The sequence below is a fragment of the Sander lucioperca genome, chromosome 12 (assembly GCF_008315115.2).
Source record: "Sander lucioperca isolate FBNREF2018 chromosome 12, SLUC_FBN_1.2, whole genome shotgun sequence".
In the NCBI taxonomy this organism is placed as follows: Eukaryota; Metazoa; Chordata; class Actinopteri; order Perciformes; family Percidae; genus Sander; species Sander lucioperca.
In genome coordinates this window covers 34,190,389-34,208,634 of record NC_050184.1, presented here as the reverse complement: position 1 = coordinate 34,208,634, position 18,246 = coordinate 34,190,389, and the positions used below count along the sequence as shown (strand labels likewise).

The following is an 18,246-nucleotide window of genomic DNA, read 5'->3' as shown; positions in this document are numbered from 1 at the left end:
ATAAAGTTTTTCCTCGCCACTGTCCCACCAAATGCTTGTTCTTGGGGGGGAATTGTTGGGTCTCTGTAAATTAATGTGGTCTAGACCAGGGGTTGTCAACATTTCTTTAAGCCAAGGACCCCTTATCTGAGAGAGAGATGGAGCAGAGACCCCTTATTACATATATTAATAGTATAAAATCAAGTTGCATATTAAACTGGGCCTAAAATACTGCGTGGGGCAGCCAAAAGCCTTTATACATACCTTTTTAGTGCATAGAATACTAAGACTAGACCTACATCTAGACCTACTCTATCTGTAAAGGATCCTGAGAGAACTCCTGTTATGATTTAATACTATTAAATAAAACTGAATTGGCGGAATAAGGCGGAACAGATGGTGGCCATCAGAAGGAAACAAGAGTAGTTTTCTTTTTTTTTGACATGAAAGTTTAACAAATGATTCATACACTAAGGTGTTGTTGTACTGTTTGGTGACCTGGTCTGTATTTCTGCAAGGATGTAACATCCCAAGAGTTTTATCCTGAGGGAAATGAGAAGAGCTGCTCCTAATGTCATGCAAATCACTACGTTCCACCGATGAAGCTGTCTGGTATCCAGGCAACAGTGGCACACTAGGGAAAAAAAACTACACACACCGATACTGTGTTGCTCCTCTTTGTTGCCCTGCATTGAAACAAGATGTGTGATCTCACGGTGAGAGGACGAGGTCCGACAGGGAACATGAATATTCAACAGGTGGAAACACACAGGGATGGGGTTTGGGATACATGCAACTTCAAAATAACACACACAAAGTCCAGGATATTTTTTTTTTAAACCGGGAGCTTGATAAGTGTGTCGAAACGGAACATGACATTTTGATGAGGATGTTCACTGGGATCTGACACTGAATTAAACCGTTCAATGGCTTCGCTGTGTGTGTCTCAGCTTCTTCATCTTCTCACTTCACCTCCCTCAATGAAAACTCTCAATCAAAGCCCAATAAGCAACGTACCACACTTTAATCCCTTTAGAAGTGTGTGTGTGTGTGTGTGTGTGTGTGTGTGTGTGTGTGTGTGTGTGTGTGTGTGTGTGTAAGTGCATTTGTGTGTGTGCAGTGGTGGAAGAAGAATTCAGATCCTTTACTTAAGTAACATCACTAATATCAAACTGTAGAAATACTCTGTTACAAGTAGAAGTCTGGCACAGTGAATCCTTAGGATGAACTGTATCTGTACGTATACGCCAGTAAGCCTATCATCAGTGTGTTTTTTTCACAAATAGGCTGATTTACATTTGCTAATAATATGTTGGCTTCATGTTGACATTTTTATTTATTTTTTAAATTCAAAAGCTGCAAATATTACTCCCTTCATTCACGTGTGTGTGTAGTGGTGGAAGAAGAATTCAGATCCTTTACTTAAGTAACAGTACTAATATCAAACTGTAGAAATACTCTGTTACAAGTAGAAATACTCTGTTACAAGTAGAAGTCCTGCATTGAAAATGTTAATTAAGTGAAAGTATGTAAGTAATGTATCATCAGGAAAATGTGCTTAAAGCATTAAAAGTAAAAGTACTCAATGCAGAAAAATCCTCACATTTTAGAAACTGGAAACAATCCAAACAGTTCTGTCAATCAACTAAGTGTTTAATGGTCTAATCATTTCAGCTGGACTTAAATAAAACATTGTATTTTATAATACTACATGTGTTTTGTGTGCAAAACCCACAATTTGTAAAGTAACTAGTAACTAAAGCTGTCAGATTAATGTAGTGGAGTAAAAAGTACAATATTTCTCTCTGAAATGTAGCGGAGTAGAAGTAGAAAGTGGCATGAAAAGTACCTTTTGTACGATTTGTACTTGAGTGAAGTACTTGAGTAAATGTACCTGGTTGCATTCCACCACTGTGTGTGTGTGTGTGTGTGTGTGTGTGTGTGTGTGTGTGTGTCAGTGTGTGAGTCAGAACGTGCTCTGTGCCTTTAACAGCTCCCTGTAAGAGACAGTTGGCACCCCTTCCTGTCTTCAGTGCCAGTAGCCACACACCAACATTGCCAGTGGTAGAAGAAGTATTCAGATCTTTTCCTTAAAGTCCCCCTCCACTCTGGTTTAGCTAATTGATACTTTACTTTAATGTTGGAGCTTCACTGTGCACATTTATGTACGTATGTTTGATAACTAAAGGACTGAATTAGTTGCCTCATTCTGTCAGGTGGTAAATATCTATCAGAATGACCTACCTCCTCTATAAATATAGTTCAAAGTAGGGGTAGCTCATTCTGTTGGATTTCTTTTTTTAGATTCATCTGAAAGATACAAACGTTTTTCTTGGACTCTAACCTGTGGATGCCGGAGCACTCGATACACAGCAGAATGCCCAGGTTGATGGAGGCCCAGCGCGGGTCGGCCTGGCCGCAGTCGCAGCACTGCTGGTTCCCCGGCAGGCACTGGATCCGCTGCAGGATGCTCTCCCCGCGCCCGCTGCGCTCCCGCGGCTCACTGGCCGAATCGATGCTGCTGGTGGACGGAGAGGCGGTTCTGTCCAAATGCTAAACATAAACACACAAAATAACCCATTCATTAGGATTTCCAAAATCAATACCACCCTTTTCAAAATAATCTATTAAAACAAATGAGATATAACATGTCAATTAGTGAGCTTTAGACGTGCTGCCAGATTTTCTTTTCATCGTTGGACAGAGCCAGGCTAGCTAGAGTACATTAAACTAACTAAATTGCAGTTGCTCACAGTCAAATTTAAGACAAAATAAGAGTAAGAAAAAAAGTGTTTAAAGTAACAGCTAAAGTGCAAGAAATAAAAAGTAAAGTAAAAGTAAAGTAAGATAAGTTAAAAGGTTTAAAAATACGTTTTTTTTTTATACAATGGATTATACAAATGCTATTGAACATAAATAAAATACAGTGTGAACATAAGCAGCAGCAGCAGCGAACAAGTGGCTGAAACATGTCAGGCTGCAATGTCAGATATTACACATGTAACTAATAGATTATTGCACCAAGTAATTATATGCACATAATTGTCAAAATATATTTACATAAAGTACAAGTAGCTCAAAATTATACATGAAGAGGGCTGTACTTGACATTCAAACACATATTTGCTATGTAAAGATATAGTGGAGTAATGGAGTCCTGAGCAGAAAATGAAGTCACATTAACTTCTTCTGCTCTGTTTTGATAGCCGGTCTGGCTGCGCGTGCGTGTTAGTGCATGTGAGTGCCTTGAGCGTCGGTATCAGACGCCGAGGGACATCACAAAGCGTCGGTATTTCAGTATTTTACAATTTGAGAGCTGTGTGGAGGCAATCCCAGACCTTTTTTTTTATATATCGAGTACAGCCCCTTTAAGTACAGCACTTGATTGGTGTACTTTACTTTCCAACACTGCACCAATGCACTACAACTGTTAAAAACAAGCTTTTTAACATGTCTGTATGTGCCTTATAGATAGATAGATAGTTACTTTATTCATCCCGAGGGAAATTTTAGGCATCCAGTAGCTTAGACAACCATAACACAACAAACACACATATGTTTCACATACATAAAAATCACTCACAGAAATTTAAAGAGTTAACAATTTGTGAAGTGATTACAAAGGTCTGGTGTGGACTGACCATGTGATGCAATGACCATGATAAGGTGCTATGGTCTATGGTAAAGTGTGTGCAATGGTAGTAGTGCAAAAAGTGAACAGTGCAGGGATTGAACAGTGCAATAGCTTATTATTAAATATTAACTATGACTATGAAAAGACAAGAACCATGACCTGGGGCATACCTCTACGTAGTAGGTGTCTGGGCTCTCTCTGTAGGCCGAGGCAATACTAGCTTGAACTGCCTGAATCCACGCCTGCCTTAGCTTCTCAGACTCAGCCTGAAGCATACAGCTCCTGTAAAACAGACAATCAAAGTGGCATAACCATCATGAATCATGCTCCTCCTGTACAGATCTGCATAATCTAGTGTGAAATGCCAAACAAACACTGTATGTAAAAAGGAAAGTTTTCTTCTGCATATATATTCACAGGTTTCACACATATTCAGATGTATTGCCAATTCTTTAAGAGTGACAATAAAATGACTACAACCGTTAGTCATGGACTTACAACCGTAGTTTCACATATAGAACTGTGCTTATATCGTATAAGTTAAAGAAGTGCTGCGAGGAATTACTAAAGTACAATTAAAAAGATAAAATAAAAATAAAGAGTCCACTAGCATGCAAGCAGCAATGTGAGGGGGAGCGTATCTACGTTCCCAGGGTCCTTTGCGCCCCAGCTCAATATCCTCAAATTATGACACATTAACGGGCCTTTCAAGGGTTTTATGTTCTCAGCAATGCTTTTGCCCTTGGTCGAATGTTCAATTTATGTTTCCCTGGGTCAAGATGTTGAAATTACCCACCTACAGCTGAAAGCCTACTGATGTTATACTCCACAGTGGCTGAACAGATTATTATCGTCCATGTCCCTTGTTTTTTTTTTTTTTTTGCAATAGACCTTTTTTCACAGCAGACATGTTGACATGTCATAGTAGGAAAAGCACAGGTGTATTCAAAACCATTAATGGTGGCTGCATTCCACTTAGGAGAGGCCCTGGTGTTGTGCATGCTGACTCACTGAAATAGCTTACTGGGACACTTGATGGAATTGAGCCATCGTTAAGGTTATCAATTTCAAATGTCTGCTGTGAAAAAGGTCCATTTGAACGCACCAATCTCTGACAATGTTAATGTAATGTTTGTATCAAGAACTTAGGACCCTGGAAATGTAGGGATGAACCCCTGTGAAGCTGTACGCAGGCACATCGTAGATTTGAGCTAAATACTAACGTTAGAATGCTAACATGCTGATGTTTAGCAGGTATAATGTTTGCCGTGTTCACCATCTTAGAGCTATGATAACTAGCGCTAAACACAAAATACAGCTCTGTGTGATGGGTTGATGGGTTTGCAGGTAAAGTTAAAACTTTGATCTGATGATGGCCCCAGATGAAAAGTGAAGACATTACAACGCACCCTCTGGGGAACATGACACTATTAACCAAATTGCATGTTGATCCATCCGACAGCTAAGTCTTACTTGGAGGGGGAGACGACCTCGAAGCAGAACCTCCTCTCGATGTCCTCACACGGTTTAACAGAGCACAGCCGGAGGTCCTCCACCACCACCGTCAGAGAATCCTGCTAACACACAAACAACCTACTGTATCATTCCTCTGCTTATCAAAAAGACCCCTAAACACAACACAAACATAAAACAGCTGTTCCTCCTCGATAAGATATGTCTTTTCTGGAAATTGGAAGCCTCAGAGTACCACGAACACGCACACACACACACACACACACACACACACACTTCAGAGAAAAAAGACCTAAGGCGGCTCCAGATTAAGTATTCAGATATCAGCAGAGATCTCTTGACTCACAAACACGCAGTCGGGTTAGTGATGATAGATTTCAGTAAAGATTACTATAACGTTAAGACATTCAATGGCCCCTCTCCATTAAAGTTGCACTCAACCTCAAGCCCACTTAACCCCTGGGAAAGATGATAGCTCCTAGCTATATGGACTTGCCTTGAGCTTCTTCTGATAGACCAGCTGACTGTTCTGTATGGAGAACCACCGTCTAGAGAGAGAGAGAGAGAGAGAGAGAGAGAGAGAGAGAGAGAGAGAGCGAGAGAGAGAGGGGGGTGATAAATAACTTATTTTAGATGAATATCCTTCCAATCTGTAATGGTCAGCGGCAGCGCACCAAGCTAAATCACAAGCGTCGAGTGAAATGGGTTTCGCTCTTGGCAATTCAACATTGTGACCATGTGAGATTAATTTATTACACTGCTTAACATCCCAGCCTCACTAACCTCCCGAATCTGCCACAGAGGGACACAAATAGGCTGACAAATCTGCCAAAAACGAATGACAGTCTATTATATTACATTGCAGTATATTACTTGTATATTGTAAAATTATATTTATATACTATTCTATATGCTGGCATTCTCTTCCATTTCTATTACTGTAAGTGTGTGTGTATATATATATATATATATATATATATAAAATTAGTAAATCCCTCTATTTAAAGTTGTAAATTAATACAACTTCTGTGATAAGTGTTTTTTCCCATCAGTTCACTGTGTATACTAATGTGATATATTACAGTATATAAAGATGTTTTGCCATCTTAGCTACCTGTTCCAGGTCTTAAAGGCATTGCTGGCCCTCTTGAACAAGTAGCCCTCCATCACCACACCATTAGGAGCATCCACGTTGAACTCCACCTTAGAGTCGTCATACGAAAAGTCCTGAAAGAAAAGACAAAGAGAGACTTAAGACCCCAAATGAACCCTGGCTTTCATACAAAAAGGTTGACAACAAACAGGAGAAAAAAAACAACCCTTTTTTTTGTAGAGAAGAGGTCGCATGCGTGCTGTTCCTGGAATACCAGTAGCATTCAATGTGCACTGTACTGTAAATACAGTCCATTAACCAACCAAATCATCATACTGTACACTGTGCAATCATGCAGAAACTATCACGTGTAAGTCCATGTATGCATAGGAGGTTGCATGCCATCTTTCTGCCTGGCACACTGGGGCATTTCGTAACTCAACAGATGCGAGTGTGACGCAAATTATTACATAAACAGAGTGTGACTCAATTGAAATTAGCCTACAACCTTTTCATGACTTAAAGCATGACACGTAGCCCTTTAATGCTAAACAACAGAAAGTGGTAAACGTGTATTTAGGGGTTAGTGTAGGGTCATTCCTAATTCTTTGCATTAACCTACATCCTGGACTATACACCTGCCCATTGCACATACTATATATTTTTGCATTCTGCACTAAACCATTCAGCCTCTTTTTTTCTTATGTTAAACAGCTATTTTGTACATACTTGTTTCTGTATTTATTGTTTATTTCATATTAATGTTCTATATGTTTGTTTATGTATGCACCGACCGCCAACGCAAATCCCTTGTAAGTGTTACTTACTTGGCAATGAACCCTTTTCTGATTCAGATTTTTCTGATTAAAGGTTTTTAGGAAGTGCAAAAACATCATGCGCGTTTCATGCGAAGGAAGGAAAGTATGACACAGTATGTCCTGAGACTACTAATTAGCTACATTTTAGAGGTAATATAATATGTAGTAGGGACAGAACATTAACTTATCCAAAATTGAATTTCAACATCACATGCATGCAGCCCTGAGAATAGACCACACTCCTGTCTTGCCGGACTCAATTGAGGCTGGACGCATAAAATGCAGAGATGTATCGGTATTAAAATAAAAAAAAGTACCCGAGAATATATGAAAATGTCTGCAGGAGTGACCCAAATAAAGATCTTTATTCACTCTCCTGTTTCATAACAGGGTGTGTGCACACGCAGCAGCTCCCAGCACACCATTAACTACTTATTGCATGTTTGAATAATAGAACAACTCGCTGTTCTAGTCTAATACTACGCAAAATATGCAAGAATTCAACCTTTTTGTCCACACGATTGCATTTTCCTATGCTCACTCCTGCCAGTGTGCATTAGATAACACTTATTTAAACATGTAAACATTTTGCATTGAGCGTTACACCTGGGAACTCCACATATTTATCTATTTTAATGAGAGAGACTGTGCAGAGTGAAAGTAATGGTAGGGAGTCAGAGAGAGAGAGAAAAATAAAGAGTACGTAGGTTGTGATAGAAAGCCTTTAACAGTGAGTTGCAGCAGTACAACTACTCTTGCTTTACACTACCTAGACGTGTCTCTAACGTCATGACAACGATAACGAAACAGGGATAATCACTCCTAAACTAAAGTTGGAATATTATCCTACACTACCTACACTAAAATAACAAAGATAAAATTGGAATGCAAATCAACCCACCAAATTGTGGTCCCAACGGCAGAGGATCTTCATTTTCAAACGTCTTGTGTGTTCCAACAACATTGAAAAGCCCACAAAAAGGCAGAAATAAAAATTTCAAATAGAGTCCTGAAAACCAGATCCCTCAGAGCAGACGCATGTCTGCCTTCACTCTCTCACAGCGGAGGTTAACGCATCGTGTCGCTGCAGCACGGTGCGTCATTCCAACACTGACATGTGTGCCCTCCGCTACAGCCACCTGCCTGCCGCCCTGTGAGCCTCAGGATTAGGACTCATTACCATACAGCTGCCAATGTATGCGTGGCAGGCCGCTGTGGAAGAACAGTGGACTACACTACGCAGTACTAGTAGCTGCTCTCGACCCAAAGACAAGCAGGCTGCTTTGGCACTTTGGTGTCTGCTTCAGTTTTTACAGCTCCTTAAACACACCTCCCTCTCTGAAGAAGGTGGGAGTTTCAGTCCCTCTGTTGACCCAGAGGAAATATATCTGGCAGGCTGCCCAGATCACCAAACAAACACTACTCAGGGTTTGATTTATTATTAATAATAATAATAATAATAATAATAATAAAAGTGCACGCTTTAGTAACTTTTTCATTTTTTATCAAATAAGTGACACATCATACGACTAACACATCATACCGCTGTACTTGTTTTGTCACATCTCACAAAAAAGTGACTTTTATTAGTATCGCCTGATTTAGCGACTCCACTCTACTCACAACTGCAATCCCTGCAACGCAACTTATCCGATCTGTAGGAAGTCGATGCAGCTTACCTTCAGCTGTCAGTCAGATGCATCTCTTTTTTGAATACAACACCACAAACACGGGAGGCAACACTGAAACAAGATGCGCACTGGGCAGTACTCTGCAATCTCTCAAGCCTACAACAAAGAGCATCTATTTTTAATGATGCAACGTCACACGCAGCAACCGAACATGAGTGAATTATTGAACGAACTGGGAAACAGAGACTTCCAAATGTTTGGAAGCAAGTGAGCAAATTGCTGTGAAGCAGCAGAAACACTGGATGATGCAGATGGAATGTCCTGATGCTTTATCCACCTGCTGCTGCTGCTGGACATGGGTTCCCCTACAGGTTATTGCTGCAGAGTGCCAATGCCAAATGGTGAGCCCAGTCAGTAGCACTGATTATTCAGTCTGCCGTGATGTGTTTGTTTATCTTCTGCATAGTCTGAATCAACGACAATTTACCTGCTTGGTTCTTTCGGGGAATGATTGTAAAGATTTACAAAGAACATGTTTACAGCATTTACTATCTAACTGGGATGTTTTAGTACCAACTGGACAGTTAACTTCATTTAATATGGTATGTGGCGTTTTCTTTTGCGGGGTGCAAATGTTCCACTAAAACAAGTTCCTTTCCGAGACTATTTAGCAGAGCCACCGTCGCTGCGTCCAGAGCTTAGCGCCGCCCAAGGCGATTGTTATTGGTTTAAAGAAATGCAAACATCCCAGAATGTATGTGTGGTGTAGCCAGACCTTACTTCACAACGCTGTGGAGTAGAGCCCGACCAATGAAGGATTTTTAACGCCGATATCGATACAAACATTTGGTGATTTAAAAATCCGATATTCAAATATATCGGCCGATATATATATTTAAAAAATAGTCGCCCCCGTCTGCAGGATTCTTCTGTGTCTCCTTATCAATACAAGCTTTTATCTGTTACAGATCGGCTTTACAGCTTCTTGCCAAACATACCTGCCTGACATCTGCATAGCCGTCTTCAACTAATCCGGTCGACTTCATTACAAAAGGTACAAAAGCCCCAAAAAGTCTTTTCAAATACCAGACATTGATCATGTGAGACAATAAATGGTCCACAGGGGTATGTAATTGATTTATAGTGACAATGTGAAGACAATAACCACAACCCCCCCCCCCCCCTCCCCCCCCATCTCAAACTAATTGTAAAATGAGATTCACAACAACGTTCCTCGGGAGAAAATGTGCACACAGATCAATGGCTGCTCCAGTTCCCGACAGCACTATTGCAAGAAAACTTGACTTAGACAGTTCTCTCTATGTTCAGCTGGAAATATGGTCTAATGAGCTGGGTTAGAGTGCAGAAGGGATGTAAAGAACTCATTAAGCACTCAAGACATTTCTTCTTCTGATGACCTCATCTAACGAAGGTCCCAGGGCTGATACATCGTGTGTTTATGAATAAATGTGTTAATCGTCTACATAGTGTAGCAACCGCTGCACCTCATGTCTTTCTCTCCTGAAGGAGGAGAATATTGAAACAGAAAGAGAGCAAACAACTTCTGGGGCAGCTTTTGCTTTTCCACAGCAAGGAATTCCATGGGAAGTTTTTCTGACTACTATGATATCATTTTATTTGAGCTGCAATGATTGACAAAAAAATTAAATCGGCAGCTATTTGGATAATTGATTAATCGCTGTAGCTATTTTTCAGGCAAAAATGCCAAACATAGCCTGGCTCCGCCCTCCTACATACTTACGCTCAATTTTCATTTTCCTTCTGTACAAATGAAATGTACGAGAGTCTGGTAGGACCAGGCTATGCCAAACACTAGCTGGTTACAGCTTTTTCAAATGGGAGAATTTCATAGTTTTCATTGTCTTATATGACAGTGCTCTGAATATCTTTGGGTTTTGGACTGTTGGCTGAATAAAACCAGAAGCTTGAATACATCTCTTTGGGTTGTGGTAAATTACAATGACTATTTTACAGACAACATAAATGAATTAATAAATGAATCAAGAAAATAATATGCATTTTTCATTGATAATGAAAAATACGGGGAGCATGTAGTACTGCTGATGTAAACGTAGAAATATAGAATAGCAGGAGGAGCCTTGAGACTGCCTTGAAAAGGACTCCTCCATTAAATCTGCCGTTAAAAATAAATGGCTCTGGCATTTCGATGCTTTTCACTGCACGGTGCTCGCAGCCAGTAATAGTGACAGTCGAAGCACTTTAACTCCCTTTCTGCTCTCCTGGTTTCTGTTGCTTGCACTGAGTAAAGACTGCCCCTCCTTCCCCCCGGTGTAAGTTTACACAAGGCTTATTTCACATGCTCGACGCGATGAGGAATAAAAGAAACATGGGGGGAATATCTCTCTTTAAAAGAAAGGAGAGAAGGATAACAAAGTAGGGCATGCTTTTCAAAAGCAGCGGAGAAGAAAGATTACAAAATACGGGCTACAATGTTTTGCGTTTCAAATGTTTCAGGGTCAGAATGAGAACAGTCTATTTCATCTAGGTCAGGACACTGCAAGTGCCCCTTCACAATAGGCAGAGCTGGAAGAAGTACTCACATCTTGTACTGAAGTAAAAGTAGCAGTGCCACAGTGAAAAAATACTCTGTACTCTTCTCTGGTGACTCGGACTTGGACTCGAAATCGACGGTTAGCGTCTCGACAACGCTGGTTACAAGTCAAAGTCCTGCGTTCACAATCTTACTAAATAAAAGTACAAAAGTACTGGCGTTAAAGTACAAAATATTATAATTATAAATATTATATTAAATGTTTGGATAAAAATGACTGATGCATTCATATGTTGCAGTTAGTAGAGGTAGGAGAGAGTGGAGGTATTTTGAACATATGTTATTCCGAACAGTGGCTCAATCCTATACTAATAATTCATTAGTTGAATTGTATTTTGTATAAATAATCTGAATCTAAGTCTTGTAACTATCAACTGTCAAATAAATGTAGTGGAGTAAAACAAAGTACAATATCTGCTTCCAAAATGTAGTGGAGTATCAAGTAAAGTACAAGCACCTGAACATTGTAGAAGTACAGCCCTTGAGTAAATGTACTGGAACTTCCCAGCACTGGCAATAGGTGATGTAACAGAGCGTTTCTATACAGGCCATTCAAACTAAGTCCTGGGTTTCTAATTGTTTGGTAGAAATGATTCAGGATGCACTTCAGCCTGCCCTCGAGGCTTTCGGAGTCCGACTACTGTACAGCGCCAAGAAAACTTCAACAGGGTTCGTTAATGTGCTGTACCCCCCCTCCACACACTCACACTCACTAGGGCTGCACGATATGAGGAAACTATGCAATACGCGATTACGTTGTTGAATATCGCGATAACTATGTTACTTGCGATAAATAAACAGATCTTGAAGTGTACTCAGTCCTGCAGCTTTCAGCATTCTGCTAAAATACAACTAATTACTTGTTGAATTTACAACAAATGAAAGGAAATCATTCAACATCATTCTATTAAACAAATTGAACATTGAATTGAATATAAAAGGCACCACTATAAAAAAAAGCTCAATTTTCTACTGATATTTTCTTTCAACTTACACAAAAAATCTCCAAGTGTCTATCGCCTTTCGCGATGTTATTGCGCCAGTTGATATTGCGATGGCGATAAAAACAATTATATATTGTGCAGCCCTAACACACACACACACACACACACACACACACACACACACACACACACACACACACACACACACACACACACACACACACACACACACACACACACACACACACACACACACACACACACACACACACACACACACACACACACACTAAACCAAAGATGTGTTTCAAGTAAAGATGAAAATTCAGGTGGGAAAACAAAAGTTGGAGTACTCACCTGCATGAGGGTCTGAGAGGAGATGGTGGCGTTAGGAACACAGGAGCAGAAGGAAAGAAAATACAGCGTTAGAAACACCAGACTAGTTTAGGTGATGATTATATGATAATCTTGTCAATGCACCTCTGAATATCCTCCTTACTCCTCTTCCAGCAATGAACATCCCACACCGACTACCACAATATTTGAAATGTGCAGATTTGAATGTGGTTTCAACTGCCTGACCTGACCTTGTTTATTTACTACTACAGACTAGTGTGTGTCCCTTGGTGAGGGATGGTGCATTAAGCTTAGTGTCTAACAGCTCTGAAAAAAAACACAAAAAAAAAACGGATCAATAACTGGCCCCACATGTGACCCAGCCCATCCCTGTGGCTCTACCCACAGCACAGAGCGCAGCGCCTGGAGGGAGAGCGCTGAGCGGAGCTGTCTGACAGATGGTCACTGATCCTGGGCTACAGAGGAGCCACACGCCGGCCCCGCTGGAAACAGGGCTTTCTGAATTATTTAATGACAACATGGCAGACATAGAGCCTATTTGAATCCATCCATTATTTGAGATATTTCACTACAATGCGAAATGTAGAGGCGCTGTCTGTACAAAATGTTATATCAATCCAATTAATAGTCAGGGTTCAACAATAAGGGTTGCGCCTGATGGATATAACAACCAACAAAGTTTCAATCATTTTCTCGTTCTCTATTGCTCTACAGTGTTTTGCGAAGTTTGCCCCAAGTTCGAGTCCAAGGCAGATAAAAGTGGGTCATTTTTCAAAGGGACGTCTTCATTCAGAAAACAAATGCTGGAGGGCCATGATAAAAGCAAGCAGCCTCTCACTTGCATGGCGGCTACGAGCTGCCGACAACCCTCCCTCGCCGGTTCTTTTACATAAATTGGACGCTGAGGCAGATCAGGTCAAATATAACAATTTACTTGAGTGTTTGTCATTATTTGATAACCACTGATTAAAAAAAAAAAAAAAAAAACTGTGTATAGGGGCCAGAAAGAATTTACTTCGGGCAAGTAGAATTATTTTTTACTTGCTTGACTGGGCACGGTTAGCCCTTGTGTTGTCTTCCCGTCCACCGTGCAACTTTATGTTTTTCTGGGTCAAAATTTAAAATGAAAACTCATTTTTCAACGTTTTGGTCGTCGCTGTTCCCGATGTTTTTTTTGTCACTTTTTTTTTTAGATGTTTTTTCCCGACATTTTTTAAGCTTCTTACCAACATTTTTTTAACCAACTATTTTTGAAGCTTTTTCTGACATTTTTGTGACTTTTTTTCCCCCTAACATTCTGTTTTAATTTTTTTTCTTCAAATGCTATAAAATTGAATAAAACACCCAAATTCAATCAAAGTAGTGAACTGATCATTCATTTTACTTCTGAAGAGCGTTGTAGTGAACCATCCATGTTATTTTTTTTTGACAATTTCGTTGAAAAACAAAACTTTCTGATGTAGAAACTTTTGAAAATGGGTCAAATTTGACCCGAGGACAACAGGAGGGTTAAAAAGAACTTAATGTTGAACCCTGATAGTTATCGAGATATTTCAGTCTGGACCAAAGTGGTGACTGACAAACTCCATCCATAGGGCCATGCCACTAGTGTGGCTAAAAATGCTCAACAAACCATTCGGTCAGCACTTTACTGGACTAAGAGCACAGTGAGGCTCAGCACAAACTGGAGCTAATGTGCTGACCATCTACAGCAGACAACAGTGGGATTAATTTCTCTTAAAAACACTTAATTCCACCTGATTTAATGCTTAAATCAATGCCTGGACTTTGTTAGAAGGATTAATCAAACACTTCGCAGCAGCCCAGGTGTAATCCCTCCCCAGTCACAACAGATGCACTGGGCCAAGACTGGGCAGAATGGATCTTAGAGGTGAGATGTGTGAGCACGTTCTCACCCTGTTAGATTCTCACAACAGCTCTGTATCAACTGGCAGAACCCCAACAGGCAAAAGGAAGATTCTACAGGGTTAAAAACCTGTATGTGTGTATAACTTTAAAGGTGCAGTAGGTAAGACTTATACTTGTTGTCTAACTGCGTGTTAATCACTTCTCCCTTGTGGGGGGAGGGGCTTAGGAGACCGTTTTGGGCTTTAGCGGAAAGGGGGGAGGGACTGAGAAGTTGTCGATGTTCACATTTTTTGGCTAATCCTGGATCTTCGCGATCTTACCTACAGCACCTTTAAACCATCCCAAATATCTGAATCATTTCTTGCAGGGAAATACCAAAGACAAACAAACATGAAAGGATTTGCACTCTTGAATCCAAGGTTCTCAAAGAAGTGTCAGGTAAAAAAAAAAAATGAAAGCCTGCACACTGACAAAAAAAGTAGAGGCTTCTTACAAGTTGAAGTTGTGCTGTCAATGGCCCTATGCCTGAAAAGTTAACTTTTTTTCCACATTTCTTTTACTTTTTGCATATCTCAAACAATTCTTTTTTGCATCTGAAGGGCCTCCTCTACTTTTTAGGTCATGTTTTCCTATGAGAAAGAAAATACTGAAGCCATATCAGTTTTTCTGCCGGATTCTCCAATTTAAATTCAATCCTTTTGAAGACCTTTTTTAACACAATTTCATTGTTAAAAGCAAACCTAGTTAGTGTTGTCGCAGTAGTGACAGTGTCTGCTGCAGATCCCACGTCGCTGAAAAGGATTGAACAGACTCCTGCAGCACAATCCACTGTCGCAACAATCTGCCTTTTAGTTTATAGGTGTAGGTGTACAGCACAGAATCATATACAAAAACATTTTATAACCAACGTAACTTCCTATAACAGTAAATTAAATTGAATCAAATTTAGGACCTTCTAAGGCCTTTTTCTGAGGAAACTAAACTACTGCCTTTCAAGACCTGCAGCTAACCCTGCCAATTTTTTTGGTAGAATTCATTACAGTTTGTATTTGGTATTACAACAAATAGGAACTCACCCTCTGCTGGATGGTTGCGTGTTTATGCTCCATTTCCCTCTTCTCCATGGCTGAATCAATCACCAGCTGATCCAGCTGAAAGTCCGTTGACACAGACACAAATTAAAAACAAGTTCACCGTTTCCGAAAAGACAATTCAGTCAAAGGTGCATCCCGTAAAAACTCTCCTCTTTGCAGTGAAATTCCTTCTAACATACTGTATATATCAGTAAAGACACTGTCAGAGAGGTGAAGGAGGATTCAGAGAAGCTGACCACAACACTTTCCACTTCAAACACAAGCTACGCTACGCGCTAAGCCTCCGGTGGCACGTTAGGTCAGTGTTTGGTAATGAAGCATTGATTCCTCTGCAGCAGACGACCTGCTGTGATAAACACATTAGTCTACAGTAACACGTGCACCCATGATATACTGGTTTACATTGTAATGGAGCCTTTTTATATTGCATGTGGAGAGAAGGCTTTTAATCAGGTATAGTACACTCAAAATCAAATAATACATCCAACGAATGAATCAACAAGCGGGAATCCAAATGATGCATTACGCAACTACCTCTTGTCTAGTGCTGGATGTTTCCAGTGATTTCATGAATCATGAATCGATTCCAATTCACGAGGTCCCGATTTGATTCAATAGGTTAGGGAAGTTTTAGTAACAATACCAATTTTGCTTGGATATAAAACTGAGTCTCAGATAACTTATGCTGTACAAATGTTAATACAAGCAAGAAGCAACCCTCAAATATTTGTATAATGCATCAGGTTAATGCATTATAAAAATATAAAAAGGGTCAATTCACCCCAACCCTAGTGAAAAGGCTTATATTAAAGGATCGATATTGGGATTTTATTAATCGATACCAGGTCACTCAAACAAAGATCAATTTCTGGTTAGTCTTCTGTTTAGTCACCCTGAAGAAGGCCTGCATATTTTTTACTCTCTGCTAAGCATTAGCGGCATCAATGAAGGTGTTTTAACTTTTTCTTCAACATGAGTGCCTTTTTTTCACACTGTTCTGATGCTAAAAGATCAATTTTAATCGACTGCTTTAACCTACTCTTGTCGATCAAGCTCAATCTAGGGCTGAACGATCGTCTTCAAATCAAAATCGAAATTTGAAAGAATGCGATTAGCTAACTGCGAAGACCGCGATTAATCGAACGTGATATTTAGTTAAATGTTTGGTGTAACATTTGGTTAACCCTTGTGTTGTCCTCCCGGGTCAAAATGAGCACTCTTTTAGACACTGTTTTTACGTTTTTGGCTCTTTTTTTTCCATTAACACCAGTCTATTCACCACTAGACCTATTTATTTGCACTAGTTTTACACTTATTTTTGTAATTCATGGTCAATAAACCTCATTTATATGAAATGTTCTAATTTTTGTGTAAGAAAAAAAGCAGAAATTCTGAATGATTTTGACTAATGGTTAAGATCAGAGGAATGAAGGTAATGGATAATCACAGATTTGTCAAAGTTTAGTCAGGATAATGTTATAAAATTGAATACTACAACCCAAAATGCTATGAGAATAGAGATCTGATCCTTAATTTCCTTTGTGAAGAGCGTCTTATGGAACCATCCATGTTATTTTGGGGCAATTTGGTTAAAAGAAACCCAAATTTATGATATAGAAACGGGTCAACGAGGACAACATGACGGTTAAACATTTTTTATTCCTCTTTTTATTTTAATATTTACATAAGAAAGATACATGCTGGAATAATGTTCCATATCACAGATTGTTAACAGAAATGTCCTGTTTTCATTTTTCATTTGTTTTTTATGACTTTATTTAACATGATGGTAGAAGGTGCAATATGTCGATGCTGCTTTTGAACTGAGGCATATCAGACATTTCAGTTTACAGGAAGGCACTGATATTTTTTATTGGAATTGTTTTTTTTTTTTTTATCATTATAACTTTATCTTTTGTTATAAATGTTCTGTGTTTGACTGTTCAATGTTCCATGCTTATTAAAAGAAAAACACTTATTGCTAGGCGTGGGCCGGTTACCGGTTTCAAGGTATACTGCGGTTTGAAAACGTCAAGGTTTCAAAACCACTAAAATTTTCCGTTATACCGTCCCTAAGGTATAGCTGTTTTTTATGAGTCGTCAAGGACAGAAAGTGCAGTTTAGAAATCCCTCTCCCTGCCAGTGTGCAGTGTTAAAAAATAAAATACATTGTGTTTGATAATAGTTTTTTTTTAACCAGATATTTCAAAATAATACATTTTAAAGCTGTAATTGCAATACCGCAATACTGTGACACCATGATATTTTTGCTGAAGGTTATCATACCGTCAGAATCTTATACTGGCACATGCCTACTTATTACTGGAATTTCATATCCATGTTCTCATCCCTGCAAAAGAATATAGAGCAGTTTTGATGGTGTTTCATGTTATAATGCTCCATGACATGTTTTATCTGTTACACAGTGAATATTGAACTGTAGCTAAATGAAATGAAAAAAAAAAAAGTATAAATAAATCGCAAATCGATTCGTAATCGCAATATCTGGCTGAAAAATTGCAATTACATTTTTTCCCCCCAAAATCGTTCAGCCATAGCTCATATGAAGTTCAAACCGATTCCTAATGAAGACAGAGCGCCTGTGGGAGCGACCCGACTCAGCTGAGTGAGCCGTGCTGAAGGGCTTCTCTGCTCACCTCAGCAGCCAGTTTCTTCATGTAGGGGTCGATCTCATCCAGCAGGTTGTAGCCCTGCTGGAACAGCGAGTACTGGGCGTGCATGAAGGACAGCATCTGGGTGG

General features: G+C 39.6%; 1 protein-coding gene across 4 annotated transcripts in view; it reads right to left on the bottom strand.

Moving 5' to 3' along the window:
• acap3a (ArfGAP with coiled-coil, ankyrin repeat and PH domains 3a) overlaps positions 1–18,246 on the bottom strand; it is a 94,553-nt gene that overhangs the window by 18,367 nt on the left and 57,940 nt on the right. For all 4 annotated transcript variants that reach the window (XM_031290646.2, XM_031290648.2, XM_031290647.2 and 1 more), the window contains exons 8-15: positions 18,143–18,238; positions 15,468–15,542; positions 12,523–12,534; positions 6,201–6,313; positions 5,583–5,634; positions 5,087–5,187; positions 3,784–3,895; positions 2,324–2,532 (exon numbers count right to left, since the gene is read on the bottom strand). In XM_031290646.2, coding sequence (XP_031146506.1) covers positions 2,324–2,532; positions 3,784–3,895; positions 5,087–5,187; positions 5,583–5,634; positions 6,201–6,313; positions 12,523–12,534; positions 15,468–15,542; positions 18,143–18,238 — 770 coding nt within the window. The remainder of the gene's footprint in view (positions 1–2,323; positions 2,533–3,783; positions 3,896–5,086; positions 5,188–5,582; positions 5,635–6,200; positions 6,314–12,522; positions 12,535–15,467; positions 15,543–18,142; positions 18,239–18,246) is intronic.